The following is a 15195-nucleotide window of genomic DNA, read 5'->3' as shown; positions in this document are numbered from 1 at the left end:
GGCTCGATCGGAGAAATACCACGTTCTCACAGAAAACCGGCGTGAAACAGCGCTTGCGCTGTGTTTCGCCGAGTGAGTGAGTTTACCGGAGGCCCAATCCCCTACCCTATTCCCTTCCCTACCCTCCTCTATCGCCTCCCTCGGCAACGCACCTGTAGCTCTTCTGATGCTGCGGGTGTCCATGGGCGACGGAAGTTGCTTTCAATCAGGTGCCCCGTTTGCTCGTTTGCCTCCTTATCTCATAAAAAAAAAAACTTCTTTGCGTTTTTCATCTATTATCATTGCTTGAACATCTTTTGAGACGTTAAAGAGGCAATTTTACAAAATTCAATACTTATAATATTTTATTGTTCGTGAAAGAAGTTATTTTGAACGAGCAAACTTCGATTTTTCGCATGTCAGACTTTATCGAGTTACGAGTGAAGGTCGCACGCATCGCTCGATATGGCTCGATGCGCCGCCATTTTCACTCCCTAGTTCGACTTGACATCTTGTCGATTCGATGTGATATCGTGCCTCGATTATTTACTAAGTTAGCGGGAAATTGATCTTTAATCGTTAATCGATATGAAGAGAACATCGTCGCTAGTTTGGCGGTTTTTTGACCGCATTGAAGAGGATAAACGGTGTGTGTCAGTGTTGTGCAAATTGTGTGATACGCAATACAAATACTTCGGAAACACGACTAACCTAAGAACTCATTTAGTGAGTAAACATCCGATACAGTGGGAATTGTTGCAAAACGGCAGCCTCGATGAGTCGACATTCCGTGCAGCTTTCGATCCCGACGAGACCACTAGTCAGACCAACTCATCTAAGAAGAAGAAATATGGTAGAAGCTTCATAGAGGAAGTACGTTATTCCGTGTCAGTTGACCTTAATAATGAAGAAAACAATACAACAGAGAACAAAATGCCCATAATATCAATTCAAAGGGTATTTATTTATTCTTGTTCAGAACTAAGGTTACTTTGACGTAGATACCGATTTGTTTACAACGCAATAAATCGATATTCCAGCGCAATTATTTAGTTGCCGGCTCGATCGAATCGAGTTATGTAATAGGGTCGTGCATAAAAGTTACGATTCTGAAAGATAAAAATCGATTAAAAGAATTACCTATGCAATACAGATAGAGATAGCTATCATAAAATATTTTAATTCAGCATTATGGTATATTGTCATAAGTCACTGTTAGGAGTTAGGACATTATGATTTAGCTGCACCATAACTAAATGGTTATCAGTTATCACTTACTTATCAATAATTATCATATTATTATTGTTCTACTGAGATACTAAGTTAAATGGCACATTTTGTTTATTTGGTTACTTTGCTAATAAAGTGCTTACCCAACAATATATTATAAGTACACTGACATTTAAGTACTTATTTACATAATAGTAATAAAAATTATGTATATAATTTTAGGTTAATGCACTGGATGAATCTGACGATGACCACAATCAGACTCATGAAGAGGACCTAAATGTTGTTCACATCGAAGCCCAGGGTTCCGATGAGGAATGGTTGAACGAGGAACTTTATGAAACAGTAGAAGCGTACGAACCCAGACAGAAGAAGATGAAGTTTAAAAAAATAAAACAAGAAATCACCTCACCAAAAGTATCTAGTTACTATGTAAAAACACCAAAAGTGAAATACCAAAGAAGCCCGCAAATTATGTTAGAGAGTCCAAAAAAGGATGAATTCAGCGTGTTCGGGGAATATATTGCTAATAAGTTGAGAAAATTAAAAAATCCTAACAGTCGAGCGAATGTGCAACAGCTCATGACCACCATACTCTGGGGAGCCGAGTATGGTATGTATGAAAATATGGAAACGGTGAAACGTGTTATACTTCATTCACTTAATGAAATGCCCGTCCAGGAGCTGGAAGTCATACAATCAGACCAAATTATAGTTCAACAAGAGACATCAAAAGGTGAAGAAATAGATTAATTTTAAATACCAAAGATAAGCTGTATAATATAAGGATTTTATTTTATTTGACACAAATTCAAGGTAAACGGATAATGATCATGTATAAATGTTTTGAATGAAAGCATTGGAATAACTTTTTGTTGTCTATGGTATATTTATAATGTTACAAAGAGTTAATAATTAGAAACCAAAAGCAATATTTAACTAAGTGTCAAATCTTATTGTAGCAGATTCCTCCACACTACTCAAACATTACATATTTTACTAGATGACGCCCGCAATTCCGTTGCGCCAAAACTCGTTCATTGCGAAGGAACCGTAAATTTTTTCAGGATAAAAAGTATATTTCCTTTCCCGGGACTCAAAAGTATCTCCATGCCAAATTTCAGCAAAATCGGTTTTGCGGTTTGGGCGTGAAGAGATAACAGACAGATAGACAGACACTTTCGCATTTCGTAATAATATTAGTACGGATTTATACTTATTAGTTATTATGAAGTTTTTATGCTATTGATTCAACTTATTTTATCTTGTTGTTTTAATGAGATTTATATTTTGAAGCTGCTGGCAAAAAAATTCTGTTTATAAGCTGTTTTAGCTTTAGAGCTAATTTCTATAATACTACAATACAAATGAAAAAGTATAAAAATTGGTTATTTTAAGACGGCAAAAAAAATGTAGTTCATGAGCTCGACAAGGCTTAAAATGAACGTGGCGAAAAAAGGGACTAGCGCTGCTATCATACAAAAACGTCATTTTTGACAGTTCCCCCTTACCAGCAGCGCCCCCGCCCACATTTATATAGAGCCTTGTCGCATTTTAAAATGTTATAGCTCAGACAAGTCCTGTAGTATATAATTGAATATAAGGTAAATTATATTGGATTTTTAATTGCATCCTCTGATTATTTGAATATACCCTGCAATTTAAGCTTACAATAAGCATTACGAAATTGCTACTTATAATTTTCTTAATTGAACCAAGTACTTACCTATCCAAAATAATATTTTTATATAATTTTGGTAGACCAAGATGTAAAATTGACAAACATTGAAAAATATTGCGCATTGGTAATAATATAATAATTTATTTACTTGGGCCTCAGATCAAATAAAATGTCTTTATATTTTGGTCTGAAATTTGGGCATCAAATTCTAACAGTGCAGTGGGGGGTCAACGGTAATTTGTGTTCTAGGGTCTAGGGTGGGGCAAGACCTATGTTTTATGTGGGCAAGATATATCTTGCGAGGCCCCTTGATAGATGACGCAAGAGGATGGATTTGTATTTTAAAACTCATACTTTTTACTATTGAATAATGTATCAAAAATTAAAAGCTCGTAAATCCTTGAAAAAACGCGTGGTCCAAGGGGCGCGAGGCGGTCACCCTCGTCGCCTACGCCTTACGCCGCCTCTGAATTCTAATAGACTTGCAAATTATTTCAATCATAAACCTATATATTAAGTCTATGATTGCAATCCTTTTTGAGAAAAAAAAAACTAGAAAAAGAAAACCACCGTTTACGCCGTTTAAGCTGAACTGCCAAGTGCCAGTTAATAGGTTATGTTGTCACTGTCAGTTTGACATAATTTAAATTCAAAATTTTCAAATTTCTGCAAATTTCAAACATGGCGACGCTCAGCCGAATTTTGCGAAAAACTTTAGTGCAAAAACAAGTTAACCCGTTTCTAAAACGTAATTTAAGTTCAGTGAAGTGTAAATCGGCTTATAATAATGTTTTTACTACTTGTGCGTGTATAGTAGGCGGTGGCGTTTTGTTGTATGCGGCTAAAATACACCATGGCGAGAACACCGTGTATGCGCTCAAAGCAAAGGTATGTTTTTATTTATGGAAAATCTATTTATAAATAGCGACACACATTTATCGTTAGCCAACAAATGAAAAATGAGTAAAATGTACTTATTCCGAATTTTGTATATTGATTACAGCATAAAGATAAGCAATAAACACCGGCTCATTCTCATTTCCTATTCCGAATTTTGTATATTGATTACAGCATAAAGATAAGCAATAAACACCGGCTCATTCTCATTTCCTTAACCACAACAGCCTAAACACAGCGCTAAGAATCTAGGCTTGAGCAGTGGGCTAGTGGTTTCCGGCGCTGGATAGTGGATAAACAACTGTATCAATCATTGTACTTAGTAAATGCTAGTGTAGGTACTTATTTATCAAGTTTTTGAGAAGCTGACAAACAAGCTAAAACTGAAACTACGACAAGGTGTAGTCGCAGCTGTTTGCTACTTTATTCTTTGTAAGGTCACCTCTGTGAGAAGAATAAATCAATCTTTATTCAAACCCACCAAAATCCTTTGGGCATTTTTCAATAAAAATTACCATACATGTCACTTTTCACTATGTCACCTTTAAAATGTTTGTACATAGTTAGCCCATTAAATAAGCTTTTTGGAAATACCAGTTATCTTATATCTTTAAACGAGCAATTCTTTTATATATTATATAATTGGATCTCAGAATTGGCTTCAACGATTTTCATGAAATTTAGTATATAGGGGGTTTCGGGGGCGATAAATCGATCTAGCTAGGAATCATTTTTAGCATCAATTCGAATACCGAGCGAAGCTCGGTCAAATAGCTAGTTTTATATTTAAACAAACAATAAAGTTAAAAAAAAATACATTTTTCTAAACCACTAGTACCTAGTCATTTCAATAATGTATTTATATTTATTTAGCCTTTTTTACCGAATTGTCCGTTTTGCAGTGTTACAAGATATATATATATATATATATATATATATATATATATATATATATATATATATATATATAAATATATATATATATATATATATATATATATATATATATATATATATATATATATATATATATATATATATATATATATATATATATATATATATGAAGGGCACAGGGGAAAAACATGCAATGTCACAAAGACAATGAACTGAGAAATTGCTAAATTAATCTTTTGATCCTTGAAAAAAGGTACAATAAAGTTTTAAATAGAAGGAAAATATATTTATTTATAAAGAAAATATATTTGTCTGTTGTGTAGTAAAAAAAACCTTTTCATTCATAATATGTTTATTGAGTTAGCACAGGAAAACAGATCAAAGTCAGAAAATACAGGCAAATAATATGCAATGTCCATGAAATATTTATTGTTTAATTATCAATATATTTTATCTGTGAGAAGTATTGCTTAGCCTTTGGTCCACAAAACTTTGACAGGGCCTGGATATCCATAAATTTTGCCTTTGAAACTGGAAGGCTGTCTTCATAGGATTGATCTGGCAGTACAAACTCATCAGCACCATGAGAGTCATTATGGGATTTCAATTTTTTTTTAGGTGCCATGAGAATAGATGACGTCCAAGAGGAATTGTAATGTTCTCTGTGAAAAAGCAATCTTGGATGATCCTTTCCAACCCTGATTTCTCTTATGGGTCGAGATAAAAAAGGACATGTCTTCTTATACACTGGGGATAGAAAGGTTGTCCATTTTCTGACAAGCGGTTGATCAACTTCAATCACATTAAAGGAACATGGCTTCTGTCTAGCTTCACGAATCACTTTTACCCACTCATCAGGCGTTTCACAAGGTGATTTCTGGTTTATGCAACCCATATTTCTATCGCATTCTAGATATGAGTGCCCACGAATGGGAAATATGATTTTAATCACATCCAAGCGTTTTGTACAGTGTACAACATAGTGTATGAAACGAAACACAGTATAATTCTTATTTTGTCCACCGCAGGAATCACAAAATATCACTAGTTCTCTAGTATTTTTATCAAGCATGTTAAATATATAGTGATGGAGAAATGAACACACTTCGTCAGATCCTTTTTTTGCTATAGTTTCTGGGTAGCAGAAGAAATATGATTTGGATGTAGATAGTTCATGGATGTTAAAAAGATTTAAGGTTAGTTGTCTTTTATAATAAACATCATTTGTGCTAATGTTAGGCATACTTAAATTTTTTTGAAAGTCCATTGCAATAGCTTCCTTTCGAGAAGATGACTGACATTGAATTCTAGTTTCTCTTTTTCGTTTATAGAAAACATTAGCCTTCAATTTATGTAACTTATTCTCAGTTTCTAACTTTTTAATTTCTTTTTCAATGTCACCTTTTTCGAGCTCGGAAGCATTCTTTAGATTTATTGTGAGAGCTTTTACCTTAGCCAGAAATTCATCACAAGTACTACATGTATCACTTCTTGGATATCCAAATCCTATGTTAAAATGATTAACGAATATAGATCTATACGTTTCGTATGATAGTTTATTGTTTTCTTCGAACATATCATACATTTTCTTGACATTCAAATCCTCTGGTAGATAAGTTTTTGAGCTGTCATGTAAGCTGTAATGACTTTTTCTTCCACGAAATGATTTTATGTGATCCATGACCTTAGATTTAAGCATTGCACTCAGTTTTTTAGGACGGTTGCAATGTTTTCCTCTCATGTCAGTTGGGGCTTTACCTGTTGTGAGTAACGATTTTTTTATTGTACATATTCTTTGTCTTGTTACTCCATGTATTGCAATAAATGCTGAGGCACACACTGGCACATCAAGCTTCTGGGTTTCGTCTACAACTCTCACTCTGTAAACGTAATTTGCTGTATGTAACTTAGCTTCAGGTTCTTCTTTTCTAGGTCGTCTTCTTTGAATTTCCAAAACACTTATTAGACCACTTAAATAAAGGTTTTGTTCATCCCTAGATGGCAACAGGTTAAAATCCTTCAAAATTCTAGCCCTCTGTTCCTCATTCACAGCTTCAAAACACTTGTATCTCTTGCAACTACAACTTGGACCAGTTTCATGACTTTGAAGTCTAATCTTCTTATTAACATCCGACAATCGACCGTAAAGTTTACGTTTTTTGGTAGGTTGCTTCAGATAAACCTCGTTTTCTTCTTCTGACGACATTTTCAATAATAAAAATGTAATATTAAACTCACGCGATACAACACAACAAGACGAACGAAATAACCTCAAAAAACAAAACGTCATTAAACAAACGTCAACCTACCAACGATGGACAATGCTTATTTTTCTCCTGTACGAGTTGGACATTGCTTGTTATTGCACTGTATCAATATTTAACTATGAATATTACTCCGTGACTATGCATGTTACTGCAAAGTGTGTTTTGACATTTTGTTCTACCAGATTTACACTCCACAATGGCATTGCCAGTTCAAAAAACATAAAAATGTGACATAGCATGTTTTTCCCCTGTACCCTTCATATATATATATATATATCGTCTGCTTAGTGCGAAAACTGAATAACTACAAGTTGTGGCATTGTGTAAATTGATTTTAAATGTTTGTGCTCATAAGCAATATAAAGACTGATGCCTGATGAAAAAAGTTAGAACAAATGTCTTTTAAAAGATGTTATCTTAATTATTTATGTTATAATAGTAAAAACTATTTAAAATTCAATTTAACTAAGGAGGGTTTTTTATCAGGTTTTCCCTGAAATAAGAGAATGTATTGATCTCCATGATAGGATGGTATCCTAGTTGTCTAAATTCAAATGAAATGCTTACCGTTTTTGTATTTGAGAGTAACATAGTATTTTAACATTATATAAAGCAAGACATATATATGGCTAAAATGCCATTTTTTTACATTTATCACTTTTTGCTTATAGATTTTTTTTTTTTTAATATAATTTTTCTTTTTCACCGTACAGAACTATACAAAAAATACCATTAAGAAGTAAAGGTTTTTGTTTTATGAAACTTTAGACGTAATTAATTAAAACGAAACTATAAATTTAAAGAATTTTATTAGCTGTAAAAGAATAAAAAGAATGATGAAAACAACAGAGAAACATATGCATGCCACTAACAAAATTAAGTTGTTCTTCAGGCGATTCTTCATTGATTGAACATTCAGGTAAAGAATCTTGTAGTAGTGGGCAAAGGAGAATACCAACCATGATATTCGTAGGGAATAATTTTTTTAACACAAAGCACCAGCAAATCTTTTTTTAGCATCGCTTATTGGTAAAAGGCTTTTGTAAAGTTGCGTCAATTCAACTTTATCTGAAAGTAATAGCAGTAGCGCAATTCGTTTTTTAGCTCTTGTGGTAAGACGTGGCGGTGGGTTCGAATTAGTATTCTGAGTAACATTAATGCACAAAAAGTTTTCAGACATGTTGTAGTTAAAATAAATTTTTGAAGAGTCTTCTTTGCGATACTGCATTCTCTTAATTTTTAACCACTTTACTTGATTCCCATTAGAATCCTTGGAGCGGTTGAAAATGTTTTCATCTGCCAGTTTTTTTAAATCATAGAATTTGTGGTATTTGTATTCTTTGGTTTTATAGGGCAATTTAGTGAATGATTCTTTCCCAACGTGTACTTTTTTGTGCTCTAGCGCGCTTGAAAATAGACAGGAAGTCAGGCATGCAATAGATTTCAGAATTATTTTTTGCTGTTTCGATGCTACTAGTACTATGCATACTGTCTACCTCCATTTAGCTATGCCCAGACTCTAAATATTTGTGCTCATTTTTTTTTAATTACTTATATTTTGAACAGCAAATAAAAGCAAAGCAGCGACAAACTGGTTTAGGTTTTGTCCACCACATGTGTCGGAATACAGACACACTTCGTTGACATGAGGCGGAATACACGTCGAGAGATAATGAAATAAAATGCGTCCAATTTCGGAACTACCCCTTTTTCCGTTCACTTCAGACCAGGCGAAGCAATAAGCGTCATTTGGCAGAGCAGCTTTAGTTAAAAATTTTAAAATACGTCGCTATTTTAAAGGCCCGTCCGCACGTTTGCCAAACCTCAACAAATCGTCACATATGGTCACAAATACAAACGTGGATAGGCTGTTTGGCTTGGTTTGTTTAGGTTTGCAAAGACTTGTCGACGATCCGACCCAGTGTCGGTTTTTCGACACAAATCAAAGGGAGCCTGCCTCAAGCGTTTGCCACTCGTCCATACGTTTGTGCGCATTATTCTTGTCGATGCTCTGTAAGCGAACAGACGTGCTATACGTACGTAGTATGTCTGTGTGTGCTTTCGAAAAATGAATGACTGGTGGTCAAATGAAAACGTATTAAATTATATTATATTAATTACTTATATAGTTTTCTTATATTTATAACTAGCTGTTGCCCGCGACTTCGCCCGCGTCAAAGTAAAATATATCCTCCTTTTTGGAAGTTGGTTGAAAAGTAGCCTAAGTTACTCCTTACTACATCAGCTATCTACCAAAAAAAGTCCCGTCAAAATAGCTCCAGCTGTTTCAAAATTGTAAAAAATGTTGTTTTGGTGTATGTAGCGTATATAATATATTCTTTCGATATTACAAACAGACACTCCAATTTTATTTATTATATGGGCGTTTCTCTGTAAACTGGGCAACTCATGCAATGAAACTGTCTCAGCTACTTTTTTGCTCATAATATAATAAACTTTCTTTAGGAAGTAAGTATTTGCCTATATATTAATATACAGAAGATGAACCACAAATATTCCCATTACTTTAGGAAATATTAAGTATTTTCTGAAACAAATAAACAGGGGACTGTTGCCAAAGCCAGGGGACTGTGAACTTAAATAAAATATACAATTTTAGTAGTGAAATTAAACGTTTTATTAGTATCATAAACTTTGGAGCTTAGAATAATTACATATAGAAAGATAGTCTTCATACAAGCGCTCTTTCCAAAGTGACGCACTAAACCGGTTCACACAGGTGTGACGATTCCGTGCTTACGCTCGACGACACGCACACATACATTTGTGTAATGTTGCCAGTAAAGGTTCATTTTGCCCGAAATTGGCAAATTAAAGTGTGGATATGGTAATGTAAAGTTGTTATAATACTTCCCGTATTTATTGTTATCGTTATGTGACGAATAAAAAAAAACAACAACACTTAAAAAGAAAATCAATGTTTATTTTAATGATTGTATACAATTATGATTTTTTTTCTGTGTAACTAAAGTTGGTTTACTTGTATTTAGGAAAAATAAAAAATAAATTATTGAAGAAATAATCAGTTTAGAAACCTGTAAACTGTATTTGTTTCCTGAATAATTGCCGCTTTGATAATGCTGTTTTCATTACATTGTCTTTTTTCGACTCGTAAAAAAGACGAATGCGCAAATATCTTTCAATAATGAGCCTTGACAAATTGTTAATATGATTTTTCACATTAACATGTTCCTCTGCATTAGGGAAAATAGACCTACCAACAAGTTTTTCCATAATTGTCAAAGCAAGTTTTGTCTCTGATGTTTTATCTAAGTTATTTGTCTCCGCCATATACTTCCGCAAATAATTTTCGGCTATACCACATATTAAGTAAACAGCTTCTGATACATAAATTAAGCCGCCGTTGTCCCTTAAAGCGACCAATTTGTGAAACCACAATTTTTCATTGGTCAGCATGCTATCGATACAAAAATTACACTTAATTTTTTTAATTAAGTATCTTGCTACATTCCCAGCAATGTAGCCTACGACATAATTTTTGTAGTTTGGATCATCAGTCGAAGCTACCAGAGAAGCAATGTCTACATCAGATACGTCGTGTCGTTCTGATTCTTGGTACGGCTGTTCTTCGTCATCGTCTAAACGTTCTGAAAAAGTGGTTTGATTAATACATTTTATTGGAGAAGAACAAGTCAGTACAGAAATATCTTCTAGTGGCACACAGTTGCCTGTTACGACTGCTTGTAGTTCCATGTGGCATAATAGTTTTCTGTATGCACCTTTGAACTGAAGGACATTAGGATTATCATTATGCCCTCCATTCATTCTTATCATGCCGAAGAACAGTTCCAAATGATCTTGGCTTAAACGGTACGTAGAAATATAGACCATTTCTTTTGTATCCTCAACCAGAGTTTTATACAAGTGTTTTAGGCTATCTATGCATATCAGCAATCCTCTAAAACCTTTATTACTTTGAACACTTAAGACTGACTCAAAACTCTTAATTTTTATTCTTATAGCGGCCTCATTTTCATGGTACGTACGCTTCCTAGTAGTTTTTATACTTAAATTTAAGATATATTTTCTGGCTTTTTCAAGGAGATCGAATATATTTACTTTATTATCTTTTGACAATGGCCTACAAAATCCGTATTGTGTTAATCTTCTTGAATTAAAAACATCAAATAGATCGTTAAAAAGCATAATAAAATTTTCTGTGCTCGCAGATTTTTCAAATTTGTCCAGTTTTAGGGTTTCGCGACAAAATTTTAGACTAATAGAAACACTTCTGCTAAGAAGTTGCATGGCAAGTTTAACTTTCATAATTGTATTTCTAAATTCTAAATGTCTTCGTGTTAGCTTGTTCGCAATGTTGAGTCCTTCTGTATCCTGCAAGTCATTTAAAAGTACCAAGTAGTTCCAATCCACAACATTTTTTTGCTCATCGAGGAATTGGATTTTATCTTCCCAGTGATTACGGATTAGCTTAATCATGTGGCATGGATCTAGAAATACCGCCACTTCGTGATCTGATGAAGGGTGCTTAAAGGTGGTTTTCATGTTTTTTGGATTTTTAACCCGACAACCTAACAATTCCATCGCTGAAATATTGGTGGGGTGACCATCAAAGGTTAGAGATACAACTTTAACTCCAGCATCATGACATTTAGCTAAACAGATGTTTATTAAATTTTTTTTATGTTTTCCCTCCAAACTATGAATTAGGAAATATCCCAAAGGGATTTTCCAACGCTCGTTCAGGCAAACAAGCATAAAAACATAAGCCTGTGAGGCTTTTATATCACTAGTTGTGCCTGTGCCAACATCTACGTTTCCCAGACCTCCTTTAATATTTTGTGGTCTTATCGCCATTTCATCGGCAATCAGTCCACATATTAACGTTTTGTCCGAGCTTTGGGACTTTGATTTTAAAAGTTTAAAGGATTCATCTGTAAAACCCGGTGATCCATCTATGCTGCGATACCAATTATACAATGTTTTTGGGTGTGGAAGACACGTATCAAAAGATTTACGAACGTATGTATATGCTCGAGGACTATGGTAGTGCAACGTAAGACAGAATTTTCTGAACTCAGGTGTGTATTTTGGCATAGGGCGCTTTTTATCATTTTTAATTTTTTTTACCATGTTATTGAATAAATCGGCCGCAAAAACATTTTCGGACAATAAATTAGATACATCGTTACTAATGAATCTCTTTTTTTGCAGTTCACTTAAAATTCCTTTAAGCGATTTATTCCTCTTTTGGAGACGCCGGGTCTTTTGTTTTAAAGTTTTTATAACTTTTCTATGCTTAAGATTTAGTAATAAGCTTTTCTTTAACTTCTTTCGAAGAAGGGCCTTACGAGGAGTGTCTAATATATAACCGAATTCGTCGTCTGATGGGCGCCTAAATATCCCGCGTGACGTACTCTGTAAAATAAAAATTCTTATAAGTTCAAACCACAATATTTACAAATTCTGGGTGCAAAAAGAAAATTACCAATTTAAAAATCTATAGTTAAATTTTAAAAACCAAAATTCAACACTTTTGATTGGAATTTTTGACGATTACTTACAGGTTGCGATGAACTTTCAGTAACTAAATTTCTATTTGAAGTTTCACGAACACCTTCTTTCTTGTCTTCAGCAGCATTTAAACTCTAAAAAAAGTCAGGTAAGTAAGTTTACTACAAGGATAGTTGTCTAAAATTAAATAGTTTTTAACATTTAACTGTCTACAAAAACATTTATTTTCCTAAGAGCGTTTTCACATTATCCGATCAGATAAATGATATCGGTTAAAACTTATTAATCGGGACTTAAGGCGACGCCTTGATAATTTGGCTGTAGCGATATCGATTTTTCTCAGCAATTGGTTAACTTTTATAACACAGAATAATTAATCAAAAACACCTCTGTAATAACTATAAATTAAAAATTTAACAAACCCCCGACTAAAATATATACAAATCGCCGTTTTATCGCGGCGGCCATCTTGGATTTAAATTTGTCATCATGTATAGTATTCTACTAATAAAGTCATTTCATTTGATACCCATATTGAGGGAGTTGCGAAAAAAAATATAATTCGCCATTTTGTGGTGGCGGCCATCTTGAATTTAAAATTTATCATAGTGTATTATATTCTACAAGTCAAAACCTTTCATTTGATACCCATATTGAGGCTGTTGTGAATAAATATATATTCGGCCATTTTGTGGCGGCGGCCATCTTGGTCCAATTTTTATCAAACATAGCTAAGAACACTCCCGACAAATTCACCTTTCATTCAATGAAAACTAGATCAAAATCGGTGCATCCGTTTGGACGCTACGATGCCACGTACAGACACACACACACACACACACAGACACGTCAAACTTATAACACCCCGTCGTTTTTGCGTCGGGGGTTAAAAAAAGAGATTCCTATTTTTCCAACAGAGGAGAGCGTTTTAAGCTTCCAAAATTTGTACATAGATTGGTTCAGGCATACACATTAATTCGCCCATAGCTTATATGAAATGTATTTATGGTTTTTAAATTACGCGACAAAAACCATTTTGTCGCTACGCCCTTTCCATTTCTTGCTGTTCCATTGCTTGTTCTCATAGAAAACAAGTAATCTAAAACATATCCAACACGGTTTTTACTTTAACGCGGCGTTACCTTAACGCGACTTTTTCTAGTAGTAATGCTACTACGAGTACATACTTTTTCTCGACGTCCCCTCGTGACCGCGGCCGTTGCAACACGGCCGAAACGTCGAGAAAAAGTATGTACTCGTAGCAGCATTACTACTAGAATAAGTCGCGTTAAGTCCCGATTCATAAGTTTTAATTATAATGCAACGCGAAAGTTTAAAATGATATCGGTGTCGTACGCCGATCCGATATCGGGGTAAGTAAAATGTATATAAATATGAATGTCACATGTGACTCATGCGATAGTCATGTTGTTTATATTAACAACGACACAACTACACTCACCGATAGCCCATGAAAAGGTGAAACCTCATCCACATTATCTACAAATTGATCATCTGTGCCTGTGCATGAAATATGTAAATCCTGTAAAAAGTAATTTTATTATCATTTGCTTCATTTACTTTTATCAACATCGTGTCACAAAATAAAATTTAAATAAGTACTAAATAATGCTTTGATTATTATACCTTAACAGGGACAGCATTTCGACGCAATCTACACAATCCAGCCTGTGTTATGTACTTATCTTCATTTTTAAAATGTCTTGAACATATACGTGTATTTTTGGTTGGCTTCCAATATACTTCTCCACGACTAAGCCTTATATTTTTCACCCACTTGTCAGCAATAACAGTGTCGGTAGGAATCCTTTGAACAACAACACGCAATACTCCTATAAGTTGTCATTTTAACAAGTGTGGAAAATAATAGTATTTTAATAACCTCCTTTTTTTGAAGTCGGCTAAAAAGATAAAACCGACTTCAAAATTGTACGTAATTGAGAATTAAAATTGCCTTATCTCAAAAACTACTGAACCGATTTTAATTAAACTTGTAGTGTTCCCTAAGTTAACAATACCTAGTACAACAAAAAAATAATTCCTTAAATCGTAATTGTAGTTCCGGAGATATGCGAATTACAAACATAAAAACGTACATACATACATACATACATACATTCATTCAGACACTGAAATAGACTAATATATACAAAAACTGGGCAGGTCTGGAAATATTATATACATACGCGTCGAATTGATAACCTCCTTTTTTGAATTCGGTTAAAAAGTTCGTATACTTCTCAAATTTCAAGTTACACAATTTCAGGTATATGATATCGCTAAATCACACAAACACCTAAATTAAAGAACAACAGTAGCAACTGTTTTAAAATTAACTAGTCGGAGCAATTTAAATAGTCAGTTAAAATGGGAAAATTTTTCAAACAATCGGCATCGGGCAACACTGAGCATTGAACTGAAACAATTATATTTTGACTTATTTAACTACAAAATACTATGAAATACTGAAAGCTTACCTGTGAAAAGTGATATTATCACATTTCTTTTGTTTTTCAGATGTGTTGTGACACAATTTAACTGCACAAATCGTCATATTTTTTTTTTTTCGTGAGACACGTTCGGTGTGCGTTGTCATTGAACACTACGGAGCGGCCCGGCGTTTGGAGCCATTTATGGCTCCAATTAAGGTGCTTCAAAATGGGCGCGCGGACTTGGTTTCTATATGTAATTATTCTAAGCTTTGGAGCT

At 34.0% G+C, this 15195-nt stretch overlaps 2 protein-coding genes and 1 long non-coding RNA gene across 7 annotated transcripts in view; 2 read left to right on the top strand and 1 right to left on the bottom strand.

The window, feature by feature from the left end:
* The first annotated feature begins 422 nt into the window (after positions 1-422).
* On the top strand, positions 423-2241 carry LOC121736008. 2 transcript variants are annotated; one of them, XM_042127030.1, is made up of 2 exons: positions 423-852; positions 1432-2241. In XM_042127030.1, exons 1-2 carry the CDS (start codon positions 568-570, stop codon positions 1960-1962), a joined length of 816 nt encoding a protein of 271 aa, XP_041982964.1. In that variant the 5' UTR covers positions 423-567; the 3' UTR covers positions 1963-2241. The 2 variants fall into 2 exon arrangements, with proteins under 2 accessions (XP_041982964.1, XP_041982963.1); XM_042127029.1 differs by having other exon boundaries at positions 423-936.
* Positions 2242-3538: 1297 nt separating this feature from the next.
* The window catches only part of LOC121736006 (calcium uptake protein 3, mitochondrial), a 157396-nt gene continuing 145739 nt past the window's right edge, over positions 3539-15195 (top strand). For 3 of the 4 annotated variants that reach the window (XM_042127028.1, XM_042127026.1, XM_042127027.1), the window contains exon 1: positions 3540-3778. In XM_042127028.1, the coding sequence (XP_041982962.1) occupies positions 3572-3778 (207 nt within the window). In that variant the 5' untranslated portion in view covers positions 3540-3571. Of the gene's footprint in view, positions 3779-15195 lie in introns of all 4 variants that reach the window. The other variant, XM_042127024.1, reaches the window with a different exon arrangement.
* LOC121736011 lies at positions 12308-14294 on the bottom strand. The gene is made up of 4 exons (XR_006036957.1): positions 14113-14294; positions 13928-14008; positions 12516-12599; positions 12308-12369 (listed from the first exon to the last, which is right to left on the bottom strand). It is a non-coding gene; the product is annotated as an uncharacterized LOC121736011 (long non-coding RNA).

The sequence above is a fragment of the Aricia agestis genome, chromosome 18 (assembly GCF_905147365.1).
Source record: "Aricia agestis chromosome 18, ilAriAges1.1, whole genome shotgun sequence".
Classification (NCBI taxonomy): domain Eukaryota; kingdom Metazoa; phylum Arthropoda; class Insecta; order Lepidoptera; family Lycaenidae; genus Aricia; species Aricia agestis.
Note: the sequence above shows the minus strand (reverse complement) of the source record. Positions and strands in the feature narration are given on the sequence as shown.